General features: G+C 37.3%; 2 protein-coding genes across 3 annotated transcripts; one reads left to right on the top strand and one right to left on the bottom strand.

Moving 5' to 3' along the window:
• Positions 1-524: 524 nt before the first annotated feature.
• On the bottom strand, positions 525-8,248 carry LOC129750127 (uncharacterized). Its single transcript, XM_055745354.1, has 3 exons — positions 7,869-8,248; positions 1,009-1,190; positions 525-949 (listed from the first exon to the last, which is right to left on the bottom strand). The coding sequence occupies exons 1-3, from the start codon at positions 8,233-8,235 to the stop codon at positions 758-760; spliced, it is 741 nt and encodes a 246-aa protein (XP_055601329.1). The 5' UTR covers positions 8,236-8,248; the 3' UTR covers positions 525-757.
• A 3,200-nt stretch (positions 8,249-11,448) lies between these two features.
• LOC129748548 (bifunctional methylenetetrahydrofolate dehydrogenase/cyclohydrolase, mitochondrial) lies at positions 11,449-27,878 on the top strand. 2 transcript variants are annotated; one of them, XM_055743201.1, is made up of 5 exons: positions 11,449-11,613; positions 19,439-20,204; positions 26,600-26,774; positions 26,837-27,455; positions 27,522-27,878. In XM_055743201.1, the coding sequence occupies exons 2-5, from the start codon at positions 19,690-19,692 to the stop codon at positions 27,647-27,649; spliced, it is 1,437 nt and encodes a 478-aa protein (XP_055599176.1). In that variant the 5' UTR covers positions 11,449-11,613; positions 19,439-19,689; the 3' UTR covers positions 27,650-27,878. The 2 variants fall into 2 exon arrangements, with proteins under 2 accessions (XP_055599176.1, XP_055599177.1); XM_055743202.1 differs by lacking the exon at positions 19,439-20,204.
• The last annotated feature ends 13 nt before the right edge of the window (positions 27,879-27,891 follow it).

The following is a 27,891-nucleotide window of genomic DNA, read 5'->3' on the forward strand; positions in this document are numbered from 1 at the left end:
TGCATCACGCGTTTGTTAATTTCAAAATTTCATCCATCCAAACATTAATTTTTAAGATTTCAGAGATTTCAGCTAGTAGAATTTTTTGCAGTATTTTTTACCCCTTAATGTATGCAAAACATTTTTGACAGAAAAAATGTAAAATTGAATTCGAACATAACCAAAAATTACTGCAATTGATGCTCTATGCGTTATGACATCATGCACAAATATTTAAAAAAACTATAAATTTTCAACCGTTTTAACTGTGGTTTTAATTTGACTTTTTCATGATTGAATTACTTTTTTTTTTCAATGATCTACAAAGATCTCTGATTTCTAGATAAATATGAGCTTCCTTCACTTTCATGATGGTGTTTGATTTATGTAGAACTGAAAAAAAAACTTAATTGTAATCCGAGTGAGCAAAAATAACGGTTTTTTCAGAATTGCTTTAAAAATGAAAAAAACATAATTTTAATCATAAATTACCCATTTATTTGCTCTTACTAGTTAGTTAGTATATAAATTAGTTGTTAATGAAGGGGACCTATATTAAGGCTTAAACTAATAACATACATAAATTCTACTTTAATAGCACTTTGACATCTCAAAGGGACGTTTCAATATCTTAATAAATATTATACATCCCGTACAGCCGAACGAGGTAACGATGGTAGAAAAAAGCTACTGCAGAAATAATAGATATCGAAATGAGTCCTGGGCGGCGAATAATGATGCATTATTTGAGTGGTGGGATCGTGGGAAGTAATCCAATTCATAGTGTTGGTTTCACAATCTGCGCTCGATATGCCAAATGGTGTGCATCAGAAGACGACACATCTCGCCGTTTCCGTTTGCCCAACCCGACGGCACCCAGATGGAGGAGAACTGGATTGGCCACCAGAGCTGCGGCAATACCGAGTAGAGCTGCACCGGCCAGTGGAATAAGTACAGATTTTGCAATGTCCTGAAACGATCGAAAGTTGAATAAAGTTTGGGGCGGAAAAATCAATTCGATGATCGAACCTTTCCACTGTGCGAGTGTCCTATGCTGTAACCGTGCCCATGGGGCTGATAGTCGTAATGGGTGTCGTACTCATGGGCATAGGTTGGTGGGTAGTCTATGGGGGTTGCTGGTCCATAGGGCGGTTGTTTTCGATCAAAAACACCTCCTGAACTGTAATAGGAACCTCCAGAGCTAAAGGGACCTGCAAAAAAAAAAATAAAATTGTAATCCTTAACCGTACGATTAAGTTGCATTTTTAGCCGCCTACAGGTGCAGATGCATCGAATTTTTGGTTGTCATGTAAGAAAACGCCTGAATGCATACCATCTAGAAAATGCTGAATATGTATTTCAGAGGAGGAGTCAATTTTTAACGCCTTTGTGTAGGCATTAAAAATAAAATAAGTAGGGTAGAATGGGTCATATCGTCATATCTTTTTTTGGAATATTTAGCAACTCGCTGTCTTTTGCATTTTTTGTTAGCGTATAATTTCATGTTTATATGCTCTAAAAGTTAGAACGATACATGAATACATTGATTAACTGGCAGCATTTTCGTGAGACGAAATAAAGTGATATTTTTGAAGTTAAAGGAGACGTGATCCCTTTCTAAAGGACACTTGATCCTTAATTCAGGGTGCCCTGATCCTAGGCAAAAATCTAGCAAAATCGAAAGATAAAAGTCCGTTTATTATTTTTTGCCATAGGGGGCATCCATAAATTACGTAACGCACCTGGGGGGAGGGGGTAAGCTCGAGCGTTACGAATTGTGACATAGGGGAGGGGGGGAGGTATGCTAATCGTTACGTAACGATTTTTTCCTTGAAAACTTCAGATTAATCTCAGCTTTTTTAATGCCATGCAATTTTTGCCGAATGATAAACAAACCAAAATCAGCTTATTTGTAATTTGTAAGTTTCAACAAGATTGAAACTGGTTTGTAATCTTTCTTCTTTAAAGATTCTGAGATAGGCTTCTGAAAATGTATATTGGATATCCGTGAAATAACCGTTTGAAAACCGAATATTTGGTACATTTATCCCCAAGAACTCAATCCAATCTTAACACGGAAATTTTACTATTTTTTCTCAATTGATTAGAAAAATTCAATTTTGATTATTCCGACGAATATTACTTAGTGGAGTATATTTTGCTTAACAAGTTATGCTCTTTGAAAAAAAACAAAGTTAACAAGATAGATCATTAGTTAACAAGCACAGAGCAACTCGTAATAAGACAATTAATTCATTTTATCAGTGACTTATCATCAATGAGTACTAAGGAGCAATTTGGATAGATTATTATTCCGTTTCGAAGAACGTTGAAAAATTGTATGTTAAAATCTTTTTTTCCCTTTGAAAATCAACGCAACGAGTTTGGATGATGCTTGAAAAATGGTTTTTTTCGTTGAGCCAGAGTGAACCGAGCCATACAAATTTTGCACTTTTGAAAAGCGGAATATCTGTCATTTAAACTTACCGGTTGCGTTCTGAACGACAGTAAGCAATAAAATAAAGCATCTTTTATCGTTAAATGTCAAAAATCCTAACATTCCCTTAAGTAAATTGGAAAACAAAATTCAAGGGATTCGGTTCAGTCTGGCGGAACGAGATTTTAATAAATATTAACAATCCGCAACATGAAGTTTTTAGCCACGGGAACGTTTCTTATCATTTAATTTATTAGATATTAGTTCTTGACAAGCCGAAGAACTGTTTTGAATTGAAAAAAACCAACACACATTAGCTTATTTAGCACAAAATCAGTTTCATGACCAAAACATGCTTTTCATCTTCACCTCAAAGCTGGCTCTCAGTTCACTTTGGCGCAATTCATTTTTGCCATTTCCACTGTCTGCAACATTGAAATTTTCTAATAAAATCAGTAAAAACAGGAAAAATATTCTTATTTTCATTGGAAATGTAGTTTGTCATGTTTCTCATCCGCTACAATAGATAACTCAATTTTTTTTCAAATTGGCGTTCAGTTCGGTCTGGTCGAATCGCGACCAGTTATTGGATAAAAAATCGTGATTTCGTGATAACCAAAAAAATAATCAGAAAAATATATCATTTTGGACTCTAGGGAACAATTAAACCCATAACATACATTTCTGAGAACTTTTTCTTAAAAAAAAATTGAGAGTTTACTATTGCTTTCAAATCATTCATATTCAACGATTGACAATTTGGAATAAACATTTTCATTGTATTTTTTTTAATTATGGAAACATTTTAAAGTGATAAAAAAGATCTTCAAATCACATTTTGTGAAATTTTTCAAACTAAGTTCAATAACTCGAAACATATTTTTTTTAAATTTATTGAGATAACATCATTGTTGTTTTTTTCTATTTGGCTCATTTTTCTAGAACATTTGATGTAAGTATTAAGACATTCCGGTTTCGAGATATAGCGAAGGAATCAAATATCCCCAGGGATCAAGTATCCTCATCCTCCCCTACGGAAACGAAAAAACAAACGATTATCATGGCACTTTATAAAGTCATAAATTATTGACAAAAATTTACTTAATATTGAGCGAATTCATGATTGTATTTTAAAAGTTTTTGAACTCCACATTATTAATATAAAAGTGCAGGGAGATTTTCTCGCTTTCCCGAAATAATTTGATGTTTGTATTTGTAAGTGTCGTTTAAAAACTACGCTACCATACAAAGGGCTTAAACGGACAATTTTCGTTATAATACTTCAAGTTCAGATCCCACAATTTGCTATAGATGGTGCATTTTGTTGACCTAAACAAAACTCAATCAAGGACGGGGTTAACGAAATCGGCAGTTTATTCTCCTAGCTGCATGTGTTTTCGTTCTAAAATAGCCCCTATGTTTATGCAATTACTGAAAAAAAAATGTCACAAAAATTTTCTCAACGATAAAGCTTTTCATACAACAAAAGTTGTTTGTAATAATAAAACTAAGCTTCTGTGAAATTTAAAAAAAAAATGGGTTTAGGAGGCTTGATTGAGAAAATCATAAAACTTATGTTGGGGCTTGTGATATAGCTCAGTTGGCAAGTATTTTATGTTGTCTCTTGAGTCGATGTCCGCGAGTTCGAGCCCAAGAGTAAACATCGAACACAGTTGTACCGGATAAGTTTCTCAATAACAATACGCCAACTGCAACGTTGATAAAGTCGCGAATGCCATAGAGATGGTAAAACAACTATAATCGAAACAAAAAAAAAACTTATGTTTCGTAAAATACCGTCAACTGGGACATTTGAACTTCAATAGCTTTTAAAAATTTAATGTCCACAGATAATCATATCGCTTGTACATCAAAAGTTTTAACGTTGATGGGACATTAAACTGAGAAGTCACAAAAATAGTTGGTATCACAAGTTGTTTTTAAATTTTCAAAACAATCCGATTTTCACCCTACTAAGAAAAAGGGGAGAGTTGCAACAAACTTTGTTTTTAATGAAAAATCAAATGAAAACGTTTGAAAATTTATAGTTTTTAATATATATAAAAAAAATATTTGTGATGTCATAACGCATAAAGCACCAAATTGGAGTAAATTTAGGTTTTGATCGAATTAAATTGTACATATTTTCTGTCAATTAGGGTAGAACAAGTATAAGGATGCTGCATACATTAAGGGGTAAAAAATACTACACAAAATTCTACTTGCTAAAATCATAAAAATTATTATTATTATTAATTTTGAAATTATCAAACACATGATGCAAAACAATCATATTCCAGCATATGAAAACGAAATTATGCAAAAGGTTAATCTTTGATTTGCATGATTTCGATGCATTTTTCGCTCAGACTGGCAACTGAATTATAAAAATATCATTTGAAAAAAATGGTGATTGTTCAAAAACTGTATTTACACCAACATTGTTGGTATAGGATAAAAAAAGCAATATAAATTTTATAGGTGATATCATTAAGCCAATCCGTCATACTGGTTAAGGTTTTTACGACATCGAAAAATGTAAAATTTTTTACATATATTACTTGAATTTCAAAATTTTATTTCCGCCCAGTTATTTTCGAACCGATTTCTTTTCATTTGTTATTCTCAATCCCCAGAAATAATTTTTTTTCAACGGTTATTCTTTCATAGGAAGAAATGTTAATGGTAGTGCCTATCTCCAGGGGCAAAAATAGTCACAGAAGATATAAAAATACTTTCTTGATTTTCAGCGAAAGTTGAAAGCTGCAACCTTCTGGATTCAATATGAAATTTCTACGAAAGGAGATCATCACTATAGATATTATACACATGGAAGTAATTGTCCAAAAGAATGTTTTGGTAAAATGTGCCATTATTTGGAGAGTTTTGATTGATTTGAATTCTTTTTCTGCCAAAATAATGTTCAAAATTTTCTTAACCATATATAAAACTTTCAGACATGGCCCGTGCGGTTCTATGATAACCCATCTATCACCAATAATCGCTCCAGAAGCGTTCGTTTAAAATTGTAATAAAAATTCACAGAAGATTTGTTTTATGATTACATACAATTTAAGTTCTACAAAAAAACTTTATTGTTCAAAAAAAAGATTTTTTTTTTTCAGCTAAAGAGTTTAATTTCTGTACTTTTTCGGTTGCAAATATTGAACATTTGTATCAATTTGTTGTCCTTTCTCCTATCCCTTTAGACTAATTATTCCAGAATTTTTCCAGCACGTGTCTGTGCCGATCAACTCCGCGATTCTTTTTAAAACCTGGCAAAAAACCGGGCATTCGATTTCAAATTTTCCAATCCAAAAATCCGACAATATCCGGACTAATCTGGGCAAAATTTATCCATTATTTGAACAAAATTAAGAGAAAAATAGATTAAAATCACTTGAAACTTAATTCTCGCGTGTGCTTTCATTACGTCGTATGAAACATCTTAAGATTTCTCATAAAACTGCTGCAAATGATACCAAAACAACTTTAAAATTTGTATTTCACATATAGATTATGTTGTCCAGGCGAAAAATGTTCTTAATGAAAAGTAGTTGCGACTAGTTTATGTCAGTTTTTGTATTTTTTTGCACTTTGTTTCATACGACGTAATGAAAGCTCACGCGAGAATTGTTTTTCGATGCACATCGAATTTTGTTGCTTCCAAAACCAATTTCTTATTAATTTTGCTGAATATAATTCTAAAAAAAATCGTTTTCGCTTACAAAAATAAAATTTTTGGTAAATTGAGAAAATTTGTACAATAACTCCGTGCAAAAACCGGTCAGTTTTTCATAAAATCCAGGAATCCGGGCCGGACCGAACTCGTCTTGAATTTTTCCTTGAGTTTTCGGGCAAGTCCGGATAAAACCAGACAATCTGGAATGCTTACTTTAGACGGGATCTATATTTCTTCTTGCCATTAATATAGATTGTTAGATTATCATATTTTGAAATATTCTGCGCAAAAAGTAAATTAAAATAATGGTTGGCTTCGCTTTGTTTTTATACTGATTTTAATAAACCCTGTCTAAAAGTGGGATTGCTTAAAAATCTCAGAAATGAGAGCTGGTAAAATGAAATTAAATGCATAAATAAATTCAACACGTCCAAACGAGTCAAACCCATTAAAAAAAATTGCATTTCGAAAAATGTTGTTGCCTTGTGATATCATTGATTGATCTTTCATGTAATTTTTTAATTATATGTAAAAAATGAATTAAAAAAAGGGACCAAGACATGAAAAAAAACAATTTTCCAATTTATTCATTCATTCTCTGTAGCAAATTGCTAACCAGTCCAAAGGAAATGCTAAAATTTTATTTCATTCATTCCAGGTTAAATTAAGTTAAAAATTATGGATAAGAGCTTGAAATTCAATACCAAGTCAACGAAAGTAGAGTTCCAAAAGCGCCAGACATCAGAATCACAAATCGTTATTTTAATTCAGATTCCTTAATGAGCTCATAAGAAGATAATTTTTTGAGTCCTTAGTAGACAAAATACGTCAATCAACTTTAAATCAGAAATTTTCTTGCAGAGAAAATAATAGATTCGCAAATTGGAGTTTTTTATAAGGATATCTAAATAAGTTTAAATAGAAAATGGGTTAAAAGAGATTTGATTTCTGAATCTGAATTCTGAATCTGAATTCTGAATCTGAATTCTGAATCTGAATTCTGAATCTGAATTCTGAATCTGAATTCTGAATCTGAATTCTGAATCTGAATTCTGAATCTGAATTCTGAATCTGAATTCTGAATCTGAATTCTGAATCTGAATTCTGAATCTGAATTCTGAATCTGAATTCTGAATCTGAATTCTGAATCTGAATTCTGAATCTGAATTCTGAATCTGAATTCTGAATCTGAATTCTGAATCTGAATTCTGAATCTGAATTCTGAATCTGAATTCTGAATCTGAATTCTGAATCTGAATTCTGAATCTGAATTCTGAATCTGAATTCTGAATCTGAATTCTGAATCTGAATTCTGAATCTGGAGCTGAATCTGAATTCGGAATCAGAATCTGAACTTGAATTGAAAATTTTTTACTCTGAATTTCGGTGTCTAGTCAAAGTAAGAATTCTGAACACATCATTCAGATTCCGATCATTTTGGTATAATGTTCATTTTGATTTGGAGTTCTAATTCTGAATCATTAAAAAAAGTTAGTCATGCTAAATAATGGTTCCTGGATTGATGCTTTTATAACAATTTTCAAATCCGTATAGTGTTTTTCAACGTGCGTCGTATGAGAACGTTATTTGATCTCGGATTCGAATGGGTTTTCAAGTTTTCCGATCACTAGTTGAATTATTCCTTTTGATACAATAAAAAAAACTAATCGAGTATATTTGTGAAACAGGAAAAATAGTAGGAGAAATAATCCATTCTTCTGTTTTGGTTGAAAATGAATTCGTTATTTTTGCACAAAAGTTTCCACATACTGAACCCAACACGATCTTTGCTGCCGTAAAGCGATGACGAACCCCCGCCATATTTGCTATCGTAGCTATTTCCGAACGAAGTCGTCACAAAATCGGTCCTATCTCGATCCGGCCTGTGCAGGCTGCTGTACCGATCGTGATAGTACTCGGCCTGAGGTGGAGTTACGGGATTCCAAAAGTTTCCGGCCGAGTTTAGATCCTTGGGCGAATCCGTCGACGACGATAGGGAAGACGATCCGGACGATTTTCCGGGGCCTGTGGCCGCACTTTCAACCGGTCGACTAGCCAACAGGACGACACTCGCGAGGACGATCGCCAACTGGGCGATTGATTTTGGGTTTTGATTCATTTTTAAGCCCCAGTCCATAACACTTTTCAAACTTAGTCCCATCAGTTTTTCCAAATGTTCAAATGTTCATTTCACTTCGGGTACACACGATAGCCACGTGGCCAGAAACCGGAACGAAGGCGCGATGCTACACTGACTGCGTTCCGGACGCGGGATTACATTTTTATACCGAACACGGCTCAAATTTGGGTATCCACAATAGGCTCTTCGTTTGATGTATGTTGGGTGATGTACGCGATGGTAAAAAGCGACGAACCTTCACGGACTTTTCTTCGGAAAATGCGTTATGAGGAACGCCATAGTCATCAGCAAAACTCTCCGTCGCCGTGTTGTCGGCTTAATGAATTTGTCACCTTGAGAATTTTTTCCGTCACCTCACCGTTTCTTGCCGTTTGCAGCGGCAGTTTCAATATTTCGGTAGAAAAGTTATCCTGGAAGAATTCTCACAATCATTTTATTTAGTACGGAGTTTAAAATTAGGAGCCCCTAGATTGCTGCAATGGTTCATTTTTTTTCAAGAAATTTAACAGCAAGCTGTCATTCTTCCCAAAAACATGGTTCATTTTTCTAATAATCACGTTGTAATAACTCATGAAATGAACTGTGATATTGATTGATTGCTATATCCCTAATCACGGCAAGAAAACGTCTGATGTTATACTATGAAAATATTAGCCCTTAACGTTAGATAAACTTGGTAGCTTCTAGCACATGGTTTTCAGAAGAAGAAATCATTAATTTCATTGTTCAATGAAATGTTAAGTAACAGGTAAATCCACATTACATGGAGCGTCAGTAGGTGTGATACATTAAATTTTGGAACACCTGAAAAATCTTAAACGACCGAATATTCTTTAATAATCATGCCTTCGAAATAAAGTCTATAAAGAATGAGCTTTAGAACAAAAGAATCTGAGTTCTCACGGTCAAAGATTTCCTGTCCCACTTCCTCGGTTGGAAAATTGTGATAAATTTCAATCAATCGATAACCTTGAAGAGCTTCAAATGCTGCTGAACAAAAATTTGTAGGAATTCATCCTCAACTCCACGTGAGATGTGTGTGAGTTCAAAGTTTCCTTTTGCGGAAAAAAAAAATAAAACCTTTCACACCTTGGTGAACAAATACAATGTTCGTTCACCCTTCAGAAGATTGTTTGTCACTCATAAGCTTTTCGCACTCCTTTCGTTCGGGGATCTAATTTGGCTGCTGCAATTACCAATGCTGTACATGTGGAAGTTGGAGACAAAACAGTCTTCGAGACTTAACTCATTCTAACAAAAGTGGAAGCAAATTTGCACGCACACAAAACTTTCGAGGCCGGAAATTAGCAAAATTTTGCTCAAATTTGACCAGCTAAAATCTTAGCAATCAATTTAGCAATTTTTTCGAACTAAAATTTTAGCAAACGAGAGACAAATTTAGCCGCCGCAATTTTTGCTCACTTTTCTAGCAAAAACCGGAGGAAAAGATCGCCCCAGACCTGAAATTTCAATATTTATTGTTTTTCTTTGCAATTTCTTAGGGAATGTTAGATTATTGAAAAGAATACAAAAATAAGTTTACTTTCAATTGATTTTTCTCTTTATTTCGACACTTCATGGAACTTATTTAGTTCCGATCCTGGGAACGCGAAATGCCAAGCGATCGACATCGGGGTTGTTCCGGACGCACCGCATTGAAATTCCAGCTTTGTCCCTTTCGATTTTCGGACTGTTGCAGTTAAAACCCGGAACCCCACCGGCAGCAGCAACCTAATAGGAAAAAAAAAACATAAATTAAAAAACGGAAAACATTTTACACTTCTTGATCGACTCTTACCTGTTTGCATCCACTATCATTTGGCTACCAATTTGTCGTGAACTTAGCCACCAAAAGAACCGCCAGCAACGAATTTCCGGAACGGCACTGAATCCCGTCAGTTTATTTTTTTGTCTCTACCGGCAGCGGCTGCTATCTAGAAATAAGGCGGCTAGAAAACCTTCGTTTTACTAAAATCGAGCAAGATAAACTTTCTGATTACTAAAATCAAATAAATTGTGCTTTTTGCTAACTCAAAAGTAAAAAAATATTTTTGCTAACGGAAAGTAACAGCGAATTTTTGCTAAGTGGAGCCTCGAAAGTTTTGTGTGCGGCTTTTCAAATCATTTTCTTGCTGATGCGTCCGGTAGTTATCAGCTTAGCTGGTGGAAGTGGTCGTTATTAAAAATTATTATTTTTGTGCTTGTGATTGACAAAACCATAATTTAGGATTGCTGGGAGAACTTTTTTTTCAAAATGAACATTTTGAAGGTATATATTTATGTAGAGACTTGTTTCGGTTTTACTGCTGGTCCATTCCTACCTGAAGGTTGTCAATTTAATTTTCTAGAAACGAGTGTGACTCATTGCTGTTAGTGTTTTTTCCAGTTTTTCTTTTTGAAGAACCGGATGAGATGAACATATTTTGAAGCGAAGGAATTTTCCTAGGCAAGTGGCAATTTGTCAATTTCATATTATACTGATGTACTGTAAAAGTTACCCATCAAATTTTAATGAGAGACATTTTGTTTTCAATTATATCTAAACAATCAATGAATCAATCAAATACATGAAATTTCCATATTAAAAAATCCGTTACTGATTTAAAGCTCCATTTTCAAGGCATGACGTGTGATTGTCATAGCATTGTAGAATTTCTAGATATAAATCTTTGGGTGAAAACATCGCTTCAATTAAGTTTGTTCTAGTAGCCCCTAGAGGTCACTACTGACTACGACATAGATCTGGTAGTGACATCTATTCTATTTTAATGGAAGCTTTAAGAGACGTTTGAACACTTAACCAAAACGGACAATATGAATCATTAGTAATTTGTGTAGTTTTGTGCTGCTCGAATTTCTACTCTTTTTTCTGAGTTTTTAAGCCAGCGATTAATTGATTTTCATTAGAAATTATATAAAATGTGAAAAATGTTTGCTTGCGATAAAAATAAAATCAAAATCCAATCTGAATGTAAAATTCATTCAGATTTGAAAAAAAAAAGGAAGGAACTTTTATTGTTTGGCATGCTTTTATTTATTTCTGTAAAAAATTGTATTCAACATCAACACATTCTTTGTATTTCTGAATAAGAGAATTGCGAATTTTATTTTTTTTATCACCTTTGGCCTGATAGTTCGTTGGTGTGAGTGTGGTCAGTGGTGTGAGTTTGGTTAGATTGCCTGACGGTTGTTTTGTGTCATATCGAATGTTTACATTCCGCATGGTCGTAAAATCCAATTGGATAAAAACAAAATCAGAAGCATGCATTTCGCCTCTCAGTCGTTCTGGAACAGCGTTAAAAAGTGGTAGCAAAGGTTAAAAATTACGCCAACAAGTAACACCGTTTGTTTCTATTCATCCAGCAGCATTTACTGGTAAGTGAATTTGACTCATCCTAGCCGATTGATTAATTTGACCTCGTTAACATTTTCCGCTTTTGAAAAGGGGCTTATCACGAGTTCGAGAATACCCCGAAAAAAGAAACCGGTTCAATCCAAGTTTTCCCTTAATCCGTTCGATTAGAATGACCGAAGGTTACTTTCCTTTTCGTACTGGTAGATGTATGAAAAAAAAAATTGTTTTGTCCCTGTTCCCGAGTAGCAACAGGCGATAGTTCCGTTGATTGGCAACAAGTAAGAAAGATTCTGACATGATGAGGATGAGAGTATTGCAGCAAGAATGCGATCAAAAGTTGAAAGTCTCGGAACACGTGCGAATTGTTTACTTTTTGTCAGTGCATTTGCAAAACTCTTCCTTGGTCTGTTTGCCTTCTCAGATTGTAGACGCTGATAATATAATCAGCAAAAACAATAATTATTAATTTTCTTCGGAGGAATCACCTAATATAACCCTGTGTTTTGTGTTGCGATCATGCTCCAAATTTATATTCTATTCTATTCTATTTTGTCCATTCATTTTAGCCAACTTGGTCATTCGCCCTCTTAAGCCTAGTCCACACTAGGAGACGGTTCGTCTCGAGACGGTCTCAGAGTCTCCCATTTTCTTCGGGAGACACTGAGACCGTCTCCAACAACAACAACAGACAACAAAGTTTGTATCATAACATACATCGCAGTTCATGTTGCCTATAGTGTGGACTAGGCTTTAAAGGATGCTCAATATTTGTTTTAGGTTGCATCATCGAATTTCAAAACCCGACCCAACTTCAGCTAAATCGGACTTGATTAAGGAGGGATGCACCAAAGCGTTCAAAGTTTTGATATTGTTATCCTCAAAAAAAAAAAAAAGAAACCTAAATCCCAGTTTACAACAAGGTTTTTAGAAACACAAGGTTCTCCGACTTTCACAGTAAAGCCCGATTCACAGTTCTTGTGAACTCGAACGCGAACATGAACGAGAACTCATCACAGTGAAAAAATATTCCGCAGTAAAATGTCAAATCGGTCAAATCTTCAAAATTACCAACAGCTTTGTTCAATGCTAGAGATAGAAATTGGTTTCGATCGGTAAATGACAGATCATTCAGCATTGGCAAAAAACTTTTCAAGTTATTTGAAATAAAACGAAACAATCAGAAATTTTTTTATAAAATTTTAATGCATCGGTTCATACATTATTTTCCAAAATTTCATGAATTTTCCAATTATTTCCATACTTTTTCTGAAGCACACATTTGAACAGGGCGAAATCTATTTTTTTTTATTTCAATACACGCTCTTTTTTTTAAACTTAAAATTAAATAGTTTTGGTTCGAAACAGCACTTCGGTGGCAGCACTCAACTTTGAGTTCGACTGGGCAATCGCAAAACTAAGTTCTGATAGGCATACTAAGTTCGGCAGCCGAACTCGAATTTATCCTTTTTTTTCGATGGTAGCTTATTTTCAGGGAATGAAAGGATGATTAAAATTTGTTGTACCCGGATGTTGCGGTTCTGGTACAGAGCGGTGGAAAGTTTTGACACTCCCGGCCAAAGAAAACTTCCGGATGTTACTTCCCACGGGAAGTAAACAACATCCGGAAGTTTCCGGACATTCCAAGCCGCTCACCATATGATGACAATGACGGACAGAAATTTACGCTGACACGGTGAACATGCATTTCATTATAAAGTTCCTTCATAGTCTTCCGGAAATTGTTCCGGAGCGACAAAATTTTGCGACGTGTTCGTTGGTTGCTGTTCCGGTTCGGACTGAACTCGCTAAGTGTTTTCAGTCCAACAAAGAGAGTTCAATTTTCAAAGAAAAAAAAAGGGATCAATTTTGAGTTCGCAGTTCGAACTCCGTTTTGATCCATCGCAAGGAGGAAAAAGGGTACTTAACTTTAAGTTCATAGAATCGAACTATGTTTTGAACCTCGGTCATACTTAATTTTGAGTTAAAAAAAGAGCGTGTAGACTCTGGTCATTCGCATGGTCCTGCTCGTTTACATGTATTCGTTGATAAACACTCTTCCAACAGGTACAATTAAATGATATCCCCCAACCTCACTGGGACGAAGAATTATCCAAAGCAAACGGGAAACGGGAGCTTTCAGCTGACGCGTATGAAGTGTACGCAAAAGCTGAACGTGACTCCAGGACGATGGTGAAAGCAAAGAAGTCGGAAAGTTGGAAAACATTTTGTGACTCCTGTGATAATACCACGACTACGCTTTGGAGAATGGCCAGAAAATTCACTGGTCGCAGTAACTCGAACAGTAACCAATGTATACCCGAGAATGTTATAAACCAGCTTATGGAAAAATTGGCACCTTCAACCGCCAAATATCAACGTCAATATTTTAAAGCTTTCTATGCTGTGATCCATCAATCTCTAGCATCACTATGAATGACATGAAGGCCGTTTTGAAGTCTTTAAAAGATTCGAGTCTTGGTGTAGACGTTGTTTCTTATTCCGTCATTGCAAACTTACCTTTGGTAGCTGCGCGTCAACTCCTACTCCTACTCTCCCACTATCTGGAAAACATTCAAAATCGTAGCTATTCCCGAATCAGGACAACAGCCAACCTTAGTGAATTCAATTCGTCCCATATAACTAGCATCTTGTTTTAAGAAAATCTATGAATTTTTTTTTGTCTTTATTAGAGAGACTTAAAATCTATGAATTGATCATCAAGGAAAAGCTGGAGCACTATGCATATTGAAAGTACTGTTATTCCCAGACGAAATTAATGGTTCTCGAAAGGATCGAGGCACGATGGATGCTCGTCTTCCTCTGGGAAACAATGCTTCGGAAGCTTTAAGAAAAAAGAACATGTAGTCTTATGCAGCTTAGATATAAAGAGTGCGTACGAAAATGTGGAAATAGACATTCTTATCAACAAACTTTGAGCTATGATGATTCCCGAATGCAAGTTGTATTTTCCATCTGTTTGAAGAACGGATCCTTTATGCGTACACGGACTCTCAAACTATCTCACGGACAACGTGGAAAGGCTTGCCCCAAGGTTCTCCACTAAGCTCAATTTGCTTTAATGTCGTGATCATTCGCACAATATACGCTGTTTCTGCCGGAGTTTTAAAAATTAACTACGCCGAAGACAACTCTCGCTGTACGAGGCCTAGCAGTTGACATATTCGCTTTTTTTCCTTTTTTATAGGAATTTATCCCATTAAGGTAATTCTTCCTCGTAAAAATTATTCGCTGCCCAAATCAAAAGTTTAGGTTTAGATCTATCTCCTACAAAATGTAAGTGCCTTCTTTTTTATAAAAATCAACCAGATCCACCACCTGACGTTTCTATTGATGGAAATACTGTAGAATATGTCAGATAATTGAAATTACTTGGGATGGATTTCACAAGAAATTTGACATGGTCTTGCCACATCCAGCAAACCAAGAAACGGGTTACACCATATTCAAACTTTTAGCGCAGAATATCTGGGCAATATTGGGGAGCACACCCAACATCCAAGATATGTATCCTAAAGACCTGCATCCGATCGATACTAGATTATGGTTGTATTTTCATGACCGATATCACTCAAATAGACGCATTGGTTTTGGACAGAACCCAATGGGCTGCCATGCGTACTTGTTTGGGATCCACTAAAACAACTCACCCTGGTTCCCTTGAAGTTGTAGCTGGAATGATGCCTTTACGAAATAGACGAGAGATGATGATTAGGTGCGGTATGTGAATAGGAGAGCGTCCTTGGAAAGCTGGAATCAACAATATGTAACATCCTTTTTGAGCTGTGGAATTGAAATCAACGGTCTTCATCGAGCAATAAAAAAAACAACGAATTCTTCCCAATCAAAACTCTACGCAATCTTCCGTGCTTCTTATTTTGGTCCAGAAGTTCGAAAAAAAATATATTTCAGAAGATACTGCGGTTCGCAGCATACTAGCGGAAGATCGCGAGGTATCCACTGCAGAGATAGTAATCAGATACCTTGAGTAAACGTATAGCAGCGCAAACTATTTTGGGACTGATGGATCTAAGGATATCACTTCAAATAGTGACCGAATTGCCAGCATAAAAATTCCGGTGTCAGCGTCGATTTACATGGCTGAATTACTATAGCTATCAGAGAAACAGTCAAAGTCAAAGCAAAATTTAGCTGGTTTTTGTCCTCCTGCAAGCAAGAACCCCTCTCTAAGCCTCAGGGTCGGCACACTCGATAAGTTATTCGGAACAAGGAAACACCTTAATGCGCTTAGTTAAAGTACCACCTTTATTTTCCCGATAACGTTTAGTTAACAGCACAATATTCCCCTTATGTGGTTGTTGTTCTATCTTGTGGTCGCTTGGTACAAACGGCAGGCCGGGGCAGCAAACGAGCTAACGATGCGGGCTAGGACCAGGCTTGGTCCTGATGTGGTTACGGGATAGCAGTCTCCGGAAGGTCAACTGGTTAGACCCACGTGGCGACGGAATCTGCTTTGCTCTCACGCACTAGCACGGCTGGTCCGTGTCGGAATTGGCCACGGCGCAATCCTTAACACACGAGGGAGAATTGCGGGGCACTCGAACGACGCACGTTTTTGTTGGGCGGTCGTATCCGGTACCAGCACGAGGTTCAGTGTCGCCTAGGTCGACCAGCACGGGTTGACGAACGCTGGCAATGTTGATGGATGGTCGGTTTTTCAAACCAAAACTCGGGGTCCTGTAGAGGGACATGATGGGAGAAGGAATTGCGAAAGCTGTTAGCAGCTAGTCTGTACGGAGTCCAACACGGTTGCTACCTGGATGCTCGATATGGATCACTCAAACTTCAGCTGTTGGCATTCACAGGTACGTGTTGTTTGTTCGAACTCTTTCATCCAAATGAAGCGGAACAAGTACCTATGAGGGTTTTGATCCCGTACAAAGATCAAAGGCTTTGTAGTCCATTCATAAATTCCTCCCATCATGCCCTATTGTCCTTGTTGGCGGAATAATGCTGCTAATCATGACTCACAGCACCATCTGTTGCCAAATTGAGTCCAGTTGACCTAATCGCGTTGGGTGGCGATGCCCTCGGGAACTTTGGGGTGGTCCTTCTTCCTTACCCAATAAGGAGCCTCCTTGCCATAACACGCGGATTTTAAGAAACGATTCTGAGTAAATCAAGCAGTAAGGTTATGATGGTTACAGAACGATCAGCAAACTCAATTGCCGGAAAACCAGCAATCTGGAAAATGTGCTTTTCTGGAAACCTACAACTGTTCGGTTAAAATTGATTTGTTTTTATTGCTTATTTTTTCTCTCCCGAAATAAGGAATATGTGCATTGTTTTGTTCCATTTATAGATTATATTTATTCCAAACTATGTTTTATGTATGTATGTATGTATGTATGTTTGACCCACCAGTGGCTGAAAGGTCTCTCGACCCGAGTCGGTACGGGAAGTCTCGACCGCACATTCAAATACTGTTCATGCTTTACTTATCAACAATAATTGCAGTACAACCAAGGGGACCGTTACCACTGGCTTGGGACAAGTTTGACTCGCCTCACTCCCTTCCAACTGTTCGAAACAAATAAAGAGTCCTGAAAAGTTACCTAAGGAACTTACTCAAGATTCTAAATTTGCCGAGATACTCCGGCTGGCTTGAACCCACAATCCATTGTATATCAGTTTTCCCTTCGTTTGATGCCCTGTCCTACCCCCCACTTATTCCCAATAATAGAGTTAAGCTATTTTAAAATTATAATCAAAAAGTTGCAAATTTGTATTCATCTTACCTTGTAACCAACGGCACCTTCCTTACCTCATCGTACTTACCCACCAACTGAATTCGCAATCACTGTTTAAAGATACCCCAGGGTAATTAGAGCTTCATCTGCCAGAAAACACTTCTTGGATACACCATGCTGATTCGGCCAAATATTGCCACTCTGAAATCTTACTTCAAATTTACACCTTATCAGTGCCACATATTTACTTAATCTGCTTTGACTGGACGATCAAGGTAAGTCCCCACCTTCCTGTACGGAATAATTTCCTTCTCCCGCTTATTCCAGGAAAACAAAGCAAGCCACAACATGACGGAACCCGTTACAGATTTTAGTTGTGCGTTCTATTTTTTTTTCTTCCGAGGTGTGAGGATCGTCAAGTTTCACTAATATTCCGTTATATTAATCCCGGATGATTTTACCTTTAAATGATCACGAATTCCTGAAGATTCGTAGTTTGCTGTAACAAATAGAACGACCTAAAAGTTTCTCCCTGACAACCTTTTATGCCATGCAACCAAAACGGTAAAATATCAATTTCTCTTCATAATTACTTCCACACCACTTGCTTTTTTGTTATTTCCTTTCGCGATCCACAACACATTCTTGAAAAAAAAACACCGCTTTTCAGCAATTCTTTACAGACAACTTACACACGATTCACCAAATTTTTTAAATTAAATTATCAGTCAGATTTTCTCGCACTTCTAATATGGATTTTTGCACATTAAAGTTGCCCCTCATGCAGAGGAAAAAATAGCCCAAGTTTGAACACGACTCTAAAATTTCTATCTTCATATTTTAATCACAATTTCTGGTGGCTTCTCCTGCCGGAAACCTCCGGCCACCCGTCGATATCACTTTTTTTTAATTTTTTAAGACTTTGGTAACATTAAAAAATAAAAAATATCGAAATTATTAGTTTCGTGAAAAAAAACATGTGCGATGTTAATAAATCATCGCCTACTCTCCTATTTATTCCAAACTATGTTTTAATACACAAATTTTGATAATTTGCAAGTTTTTGAGCGGCTGTAAATTCCATCCTTGATGAATTTTGCCGTGGCGCGGCGCACCATTAGCTGCGTTTGGTCATTCTCGGGCCATTATTACGAATTTATTATTCTGAAAAATATGAAAATTTCGTCAGTTGTATTGTAAATTTGAAGCAACAGGATCTACTTACAGATTAGTTCACCTTCGATTTTTTAATAGGAAAATTGATCGATACTACATTTTCACGATCATACGAAAATAACAAGCTCGGATCGTTTGCTAGAAAACCAGCAAAATAAATAATGTTAGCTGGTTCCCAGCGAAATTAATAATGTTAGCTGGTTTTCAGCAAAAATTTGGATCGCTGAACATTTCCACCAAACACTTTTGCTGGAAATCGAGGCACAAAATTCACTGTGTCATATCTAAGTAGTCAGGTATTTCTTTAATGTTTTATTTTGTTCCGATTATAGTCGTTTTATTATGCATGCAGAAAAAATCCAAAATATGAGCGCTAATAATCAAAGCAGCTTTGCTTACTAGCGACACGTCACATACGTCGCGACGTTGAAATTATTAACGACGCATTGCGAGTTTCCTAGGAGACTTGAAGCATGCTGTTGATGGTCTAGGAAAAAAGTATAGTAAATAACGTAAACAATGTTCGAATACCACATTCCATTCGCCTACTGGACTGAAAAAAGAATAACAAACCTGCGAATGACAGAAATCTCGCTAGTAAAAAAGCGTCGCTAGTCCTACTGTCGCTATTCGGTTTGGTGCTATACACATAATAACATCTTTATGTCATTCGCGACTTATATCAACGATGCAGTTGGCGGATAGTCATTGAAAAACTTATTCGGTAAAACAGTGATCGATGTTTGCTCTAGAGCTCGAACTCACGGACCTCGGCTCAGGAAGCAAATGACTTGCCAACTGAGCTATAATTTTTATCTTATGTCGACAAAAGATTATTATTATTATTTTTCAAACCTATTTTCCACAGAAACCGTTTCAAATATCTACTGAAGAATGTTTTCAAGTTTTTGAATCTATGATATTAAAATCGCATTTTCAGCATCGTACCGTTATTGAAGCTGAAATGACCCATACTTCTCGGTTCTGAGATAGAACAACAACGACCTGCAAAAAGGGCTTGGTCAAGTGAATTCCTTATCGCCGACAATGATTAGCTGTTTTGTTCAGAGGACTGATCGTCGTTGATCGACAGCATAACAGACGTTGGCCCAAATCAAAAAACAAATCCCCGTACCCCTACGTGTGCCCCCGTTTGTTTGTTTCACTTTTGTTTCATGACCACCAGCACACATGAGGGGAATGTTGCAAACTCCGGCAACTTTGACCCGTCATGGGAAAACAGCATCCTCCGGCATGATGACGGCAGTAGCAGTGTTTGCTGGAGCAGGCAACAACGCCAAAAATCTCAGGCAGGCATTGCTGTTGGCTGCAGGACGGCAGCCCTACAGGGCAGTTGTAATCAAAATAGGACATCCCGTAAAACAAACCGCCAGTTGCAAGCGAACAGCCTTAGAGAAAGGAACTACACATTCAGAACAGGTACATCGAAAAGCCCTTGGACTTGATACGTTATTCTGCAGTGAGACGATCAACTCCCGTCTACTACCAGTGCCATTGAGTGATACTAATTCGAAGCGGCTTTACCATAGTTTAACGGGGAATCTGCAAGGTTCAACCGGTTGTTCCAAAATGGTGCATACTAATAGTAACAGCGGAAATCGGCAGAATCAGGTCCTATTAGGTGCGACCAATGGTGTCGATATTTTAGCCTTCGATCGGCTTCTGCGGACTAATGCCAAAGACAGGTGAGAAGAGAGTTTTAAGTTTGTGTTTGGATGTGTTTGAGTTTTCAATTTTTGTTGTAGGCTTGGATATTTTTTTAAATTGAATGTGTATTATGTAGGTTTATTGTTTTATTGAAATTTGTTTTCGTTATTTTAAAGTTATTTGACAACCACCCTGCTAAATACTTTTCAAAAGTAGTTATTATGCGTAGGGAAGAGTGGGGATGTGTGGGTCACTTTAACACGTTTGTCGCCACGCTCATTTTGGTAGTTTTACTAGCCGGGCCCAAAGAAATTTTCAGAGAGAGAAAGCAAATAGGGAGAACTCCCATCCCATGACCCATGGCAAAGCAAAGAGGGAGAACGTGTGGCGAAGCTGAGCGGTAAACTCAAGTAAGAGAGCGTCACACGCTTTTTGATGTGACGGGGTCTCCCAGGAAACACATCCGTCACCCGAATATGGGTGCCGTGGCGACGAACGTGTTAATGTTTCGAATGTGTGTGGAGAAAAAAATCTCAATCCAACTGTTATCGTCTTCGCTCTGCATAAATAATCATATTTTCACATAGGTTGTTAACCTGTGTTCGCATATGTTTTACCATGCCAAAAAAAAAAGATTATTAATTGAACGATTATGGCATTTCGGTGAAGTATAAATTTCTGTGAAAATAAATAAGAAAGAATATCAAATTAAAGTAATGGAACTTATAGATGAATAGATAAGATTAGGAAGCATAAAAGCTGTTGAAAATAAGCGTGTTATGAGGAAACTTCTTGCCGTACAAGACCATTTGTAAACAAAACGGCTCCTTAAAGCCTAAAGGTACACAGTAAACGAAAATTACCGAGTTCGGTAATTTTTTTACCGAAATCTTAACATGTGTAAATCATTAAACTGTTCGGTAATTTTTTCGGTAAAAAAGAAACGAACATCGGTAAATAGATACTTCATTTACCGAAGTTCGTTTCTTTTTTACCGAAAAAATTACCGAACAGTTTAACGATTTACACATGTTAGAATTTCGGTAACAAAATTACCGAGCTCGGTAATTTTCGTTTACTGTGTATGAGCCGTTTCAAATAAAGAATTAACAAAAAAAGATAATTTGTCTTGCACTGTATTATTGTTTAGTAGGAATAGGCCGATAGGCCGATTTTGCATTGATCTATACAATGATACACCGAGGTACGTGTTTCGTACCCCGATCGGACAAAAGGAAATGTACGGGCGGCCCGAGTGAAGTTTTCTGTTGCGAGTACTGGTTCGATCAATGTGTAAACTATTTTCGGGGTTTCAATGTTTGCACGGTAGCACTACAACTTTATTGTTTCACGCATTTGAGTAACCGTCAAAGTCCCTACTTTTTTAGCTATGCACATCAATTAGTGAACTGCATTCTTTTATTCCCCCATATTTTCCCATCTTTTTCTTTGCCAATTGATTTTGTATTAGGTAACAGATTTTCACCGCTGATTTTATGATTTTCATTTGAATGATTAATCAACACGCTCTTTTTTTTTAACTTAAAATTAAGTATGACCGAGGTTCAAAACATAGTTCGATTCTATGAACTTAAAGTTAAGTACCCTTTTTCCTCCTTGCGATAGATCAAGTTCGAACTGCGAACTCAAAATTGATCCCTTTTTTTTCCTTCGGCGAGTGATCAAAGCTCAGTTCGACGTTATGAACTAAAAATTGAACTCTCTTTGTTGGACTGAAAACACTTAGCGAGTTCAGTCCGAACCGGAACAGCAACCAACGAACACGTCGCAAAATTTTGTCGTTCCGGAACAATTACCGGAAGACTATGAAGGAACTTCATAATGGAATGCATGTTCACCGTGTCAGCGTAAAATTCTGTCCGTCATTGTCATCATACGGTGAGCGGCTTGGAATGTCCGGAAACTTCCGGATGTTGTTTACTTCCCGTGGGAAGTAACATTCGGAAGTTTTCTTTGACCGGAAATGTCAAAACTTTCCACCGCCCTTTAATTGCAATGCAATGTACCGGAACAGCAACATCCGGGTACAATAAATTTTAATCATCTTTTAATACCCTGAAAATAAGCTACCCTCGAAAAAAAAAGGATAAATTCGAGTTCGGCTGCCGAACTTAGTATTCAGTATGCCTATCAGAACTTAGTTTCGCTATTGCCCAGTCAAACTCAAAGTTTAGGGAAGCCACCGAAGTGCTGTTTTGATCCAAAACTACTTAATTTTGAGTTAAAAAAAAGAGCGTGAATCTGCAATGTGTTTAATTCGCCCGCGAAACACATCGGTGGGGAACTTATTGTTAACAATAAAAATATGCTTATTTAGAGCAAGTTCACTCGTGTTGGAAGAAAGTGGTAGAAACTTTGACACTTTTAGAACATGTTGAAAATTTAACATGCAAAATTTTTTTCAAGATTCTAGGGCGTTTTTTTACAGCAGTTTCTATTTCAGCCGTATGTGATAGAAATATTGCTATATTTGCATCACAGCATACGAAAATACAACACGTATTGTAAAAAAAACTTGAAAGTGACAGATCTTGAAAATGTTTTAACATTGCAAAATTTTCAAAATGTGCTAAAAGTGTCAAGATGTCTACCACATTTTCCCAACACCAGTGAACTTGCTCTTACATATACCATAGTTTTGCTTAGCTCTTTCACATAGAAAAGAATTTTCGTTCAAGAAATTTCAATTGCGTTGTTTTTAACATTTATCACGCACACTCGCTGGGCTTATACACATCAAGGGGGATGATAAATAGAAGGTGATTCGATCCGTCAAATTTCAGAATCAGCAATGTTGAAGCATTGTTGTTGCGTTTGTTTACCTTTGCATCACAGCATACGAAAATACAACCTTTGAACCGATTGAACTGCTGAGGCCTAAGCTTGCCTTTTCATTTCGGCACACTGCTAGTTTGAAAACAAAAGGTAACGAGCGTCGCCCCACTTCACCGCGCCTACGCCCCACTCTGCGCCTACTTACTGTTAAAGTCAGATAACCTACAGATGAGACGGGACAGTTAACCTCTAAAAATTCTCAGTACGAAAAATAGGTAGCCGGCCGACAAACATGGTCACTTTTGAGGTTGTTTTTCCAAAAACTGAAATGTGTTAGTTAAACAACTAGCATAATATCATGAACCCTACCAGCGGCAAATAGGGCTATAATTCACTTTAACTCCGCTAATAAAAGCTTAAATTTTGAATTTGAATAACATTTTTAGAAACGTCGCTGGTGAACTGACTGCTTAATACTGTCCTCTGACAATCTAGTATTACGTTTTCCTTTGTCGGAAGCCCAGAGTCCGGACTTGCGAAGTAAAATTTAGTGATGGCGCGATAATATGGGGAATCATGAGACACTTATAGTTGGCTATCTTGGGCTACCTGTTTTACATAAAGTACTCGCTCGTTGTTGGGATCGAAGTTTGTGCTCGACTTTAGCTACGTTTTTTTTTGATAACCGAGATATACACGAAATAAAAACAAAGTTGCTGATCTTAGAACAGAATAAATTTTTCCTTGATCCTAGTCACCAAAGATTTAGCTCCTCAACAAAAAAAAGTCTGCTATCTTTCCAAACGACGCTTTTCTGCATCGAACGACGCATACCTAGTTGGTTTTTCTTCCCCTCTTCAGTGATCAGTTATTTTCTGAGTTACTATCAAACAATTATCATTAGCTCCTAATGAATACATTGCGCTTAGACGGCGTCGAATTATTCGACATATACTCGACTCGCTGACGATCAAGCTTCGCGGCGAACGCTTCATGAACCATCATTCGCCATTGATGAAAACATTGCACGTAGACGGCGTCGAATCATTCGACGTTTTTTCGACTCGCTGACGATCATGCTTCGCCAGGAATGATTCATCAAGTAAGACAATTTAATTCTAGGAACGCAAGAGGTGCTCAAAAACCAAATCTACGGCTTATTATCCTCTGAAGTTGTGATAATTGTTTGCCATGTATGTGTCTTGGTCTTTGTGTGCTTCCCTAGGAATCTGCATCTGGGAATTAACTCTGGGTTATAATCAGTGAGGTTGATTTGCGTCGCGCCGTATCAACTCGCGATCGAATTGATTCAGTTACGAAGAGAATGATTGCTGAAGCCATTGTTTACGGCTGCAAATCGGGAGGAGAAAATCAACAAGGAACGCTAAGCAACACAAACAGAACGAAAAATCATTGAAATTATTACACTAAGACGGCGCTTTTCTGTTTAAGTGTTTTAATTCGTTCACGAGTCAATGCCAAGGTGATATATTCCCGATAATGGCGTCTTTTCTATCCATCGGTATATCCAGGATTATCATAAGCGCGCAAAGCTTGCGCCTTGCACGTTGTTTGAAGAGAGGCCCGGACATTCGGCCGAAGGCCGATAGGCAGAAAGATGTTAGGACGAAGGTCGTTTGGCCGAATGGTCATAAGGACGAATGGTCGTCATGCCGAATGGATGCTAGACAAAAAGGTCGTTAGGCTGAATGGCCATTAGACCGGATGGTCGTTAGGCCGAATGGTTGTTAGGCTTGCTCGTTGAATTGAATTTATACTAGGCATTTATCGCTTTTTTGCATGTAAGGCCGATCGCTAGCTAGGCCGAATGGTCGTTAGGCCGAATAGTCATCAGGCCGAATAGTAGTTTCTTATTGGCCTAGCAAATTAGACATCGTAGCGCTGCAGGAGGTATACTGGAAGGGTTGCACGGTACGAAAGTACCAAGATGGTCATTAGACTGCCTCAAATTTGTATGGGAAATTTAAAACCTGTGAAATGTCATACGCTGCAGGCTAAAATTGATCCTGGGCCTAGTACAAGATCTCATGCCAAATTTGGGCCAGATCTGACCACGGGAAGCGGTCGCTCAACGAGCCTGAAGTTTGTATGGGATTTTGAGACAGAGTTTGAGTTCAAAAAGTAAGGGCGGAAAAATGCTTGACAATTTAAAAGAAAAATTGCATAACCACAGGGGCTTAGGAACATGACTGGACGATTTGTGAGGCCAATAAAAAGATTCACCCTCATTCTCTATCAAAAGAAAGCTACAGCTAATATAATAAAAACGTGAGAAAAATGTAAAAGGCATCATAAAGCGTTGGTACAGGTGTTTTCGATCTAAATAAATTGTTGGTAGTTGAGTCGCCCAAAGGTGGAAATATTTACCCATTTTTGTATGGGAAATTCAAAACCTGTGAAATGTTATGTGCTGCAGGCTAAAATTGATTCTAGTCTTAGCACAAGATCTCATGCCAAATTTGGGCCAGATCGGATCACGGGAAGGGGTCGCTTAACGAGCTTGAAGTTTGTATGGGATTACGAGACATTTTGCTTGGAAGAAACATGAAAAACCTGTTTTTCATCAATAACTTTGGTTCTCGTTGGCCGATTTCTTTTAAAAACGGTTTTTCTTAAAGGATGGTATTAATCACTGTCAATGAGTCGGGGCGGTCGAACATATTGACGCCTCATTAACAGTGATGAATACCACCGTAAAAAAGTCAGCCCATTTTTGAAGCCTAACAACTTTTTTTATCTTAATTCTTATCGAAATGCAGTCTTTGGATGAAATATTGATCATATCTTAGGCTTTTAGAAGAATTGTTTTTGAAAGAAATCTGCCGACGGGAAACAAAGTTATTGATGAAAAACTGTTTTTTTATAGGCATCACAGATCGTCCAGTCATGCTCTTAAGCCCCTGTGGTTATGCAATTTCTCTTAAATTGTCAAGCATTTTTCCGCCCTTGCTTCTTTGAATAGTGAATATCATCCAAACTCAATTATTAGAAAAAAAACATCAAAAATTGCAATCGAGCGCAATAGCAATGGTTAAAATCGGTCATTATTTGACCGATTACAAAACACTTATAGTAGGTGATAGCATGACTGGATCGTGTTCAGGCACTAAAGAAGTTAATTTCGCATACGGTTGGTAATTTTTAAAAGTTAATGGCAACGTAAAATAATGCATTTTAAAAACGTGTGCCAAAAACTGAAAATCAATCACTGTGTGGGGCAGTATGGGCACCATTAATCGGGGCACGATGAGTATTTTTTGCCGTAAAATCTGGCAGCGAACTCAACTCGATGAAGTCAAATCAATTAAAGAGCAGCAGCTTTATTAATTCATATGACGGCATAGTGGTAAACTATCGGAGAGGTAACTCAGAGGAAACAAGTTCGATTCCTGGTCGAGGCGATTTTTTTCACTTATAATAGCTTCTATTTAGACTTTTTATGAGTTTTAAATTTCTAAATTGAGTTTCAAAATTCTAAATTTCATTATATACAATGCATTCTTCCTTCCTCTTTGATTAATCATTGATAGTTTCAACTAGCAAAGATCTTCTGTTGCTAACGATCACCGGAGAAAAGTTCAATCCCTCTCTAACCGTAATCTTTTCAACGTTTCAGTGGTGAACAGATGGCAAAACTTATCGATGGGAAACAAATTGCGAGCGATATTCGCACCGAGCTGCGGGAGCAAATCGTAGAATGGATGGGCCAAGGACATCGAGCACCGCAGCTAACAGCCATCTTGATAGGCGACGATCCGGCCAGTAGTACTTATGTGGCAAATAAAATGAAGGTACGCCCCTCTATCCTTGTATTGGTTTTTCCTAAAACTATAAATAATATTGAATATTCCAGGCTGCTGCAGACGTCGGCATAAATAGTACAACCGAGCGCTACGGGTCAGACATTACCGAGGATCAATTGCTAAAGCGCATCGACGAGCTCAACAAAGATGATTCAGTGGACGGCATTTTGGTGCAATTACCGGTTCCAGAACACATCAACGAGCGTAAAGTTTGCAATTCTGTATCCTGCGATAAGGATGTCGATGGGTTCAATGAGCGGAACGTTGGTCGGTTGTGTTTGGACATGAACACCCTGATCCCATGCACACCGTTGGGTGTGCAGGAGCTGATCAAACGAAGCCAGATCGAAACATTCGGGAAGAATGCAGTTGTGGTAGGTCGATCGAAAAATGTTGGTATGCCAATTGCCATGCTGTTGCACGCTGATGGACGCAACGATACTTGCGCTATGGATGCGACTGTAACCATTTGTCACCGTTTCACTCCGCCGGCAGAGCTGAAACTATTCTGTAGGACAGCCGATATCATTGTAACGGCTACAGGCGTGCCTGGTCTGATCAAGGCAGATATGATCAAAGAGGGTGCGGCTATCATTGACGTTGGAATAACTCGTGTTACCGATCCGGTTACGGGCAAGAACAAATTAGTGGGAGACGTCGATTTCGAAGGTAATCCTGCATCCGGCGTACATAATCAGTAACAAGTTGTATAAACGTATTTAATTTTTTTTACAGAGGTACGAAAAGTAGCTGGACATATAACACCGGTTCCCGGAGGAGTAGGACCTATGACAGTAGCCATGTTGATGAAAAACACTTTTATTGCGGCAAAGAATTTGGCGAATCAGAGGAAAGCAAATTGAAAATTGGTTTCCGATTCATGTTAAGATCTGGTTAAGCATGTTTTACAAGAGGCAGTATTTATAGCGGTTGGATGTATCTGTTGAAACCAGCATACTCATAATAATGGAGTAGGTAGTTCATCATACTAGTAAACTAAAACAATACAAAGGTAGCTAGTAGCGCAAAATAATGATTGACCAAATTATAAATTTGATCGTATGTATTTGAATAAAAAAAGAACAAACTAAAGCTATGATTTTTA

This window comes from Uranotaenia lowii, chromosome 2, assembly GCF_029784155.1.
Source record: "Uranotaenia lowii strain MFRU-FL chromosome 2, ASM2978415v1, whole genome shotgun sequence".
Taxonomy (NCBI): Eukaryota; Metazoa; Arthropoda; class Insecta; order Diptera; family Culicidae; genus Uranotaenia; species Uranotaenia lowii.

Excerpts from the sequence above, each read along its gene's own strand:
- LOC129750127 (XM_055745354.1), bottom strand. The coding sequence starts at position 8,235 with ATGGACTGGGGCTTAAAAATGAATCAAAACCCAAAATCAATCGCCCAG. Across the intron at positions 1,191-7,868 it reads CAAAGATCGTGTTGGGTTCA|GTCCCTTTAGCTCTGGAGGT; the intron begins GTATGTGGAAAC and ends TTTTTTTTGCAG. Across the intron at positions 950-1,008 it reads GACACTCGCACAGTGGAAAG|GACATTGCAAAATCTGTACT; the intron begins GTTCGATCATCG and ends CGATCGTTTCAG.
- LOC129748548 (XM_055743201.1), top strand. The coding sequence starts at position 19,690 with ATGAGGGGAATGTTGCAAACTCCGGCAACTTTGACCCGTCATGGGAAA. Across the intron at positions 20,205-26,599 it reads CGGACTAATGCCAAAGACAG|TGGTGAACAGATGGCAAAAC; the intron begins GTGAGAAGAGAG and ends TCAACGTTTCAG. Across the intron at positions 27,456-27,521 it reads GGGAGACGTCGATTTCGAAG|AGGTACGAAAAGTAGCTGGA; the intron begins GTAATCCTGCAT and ends TTTTTTTTACAG.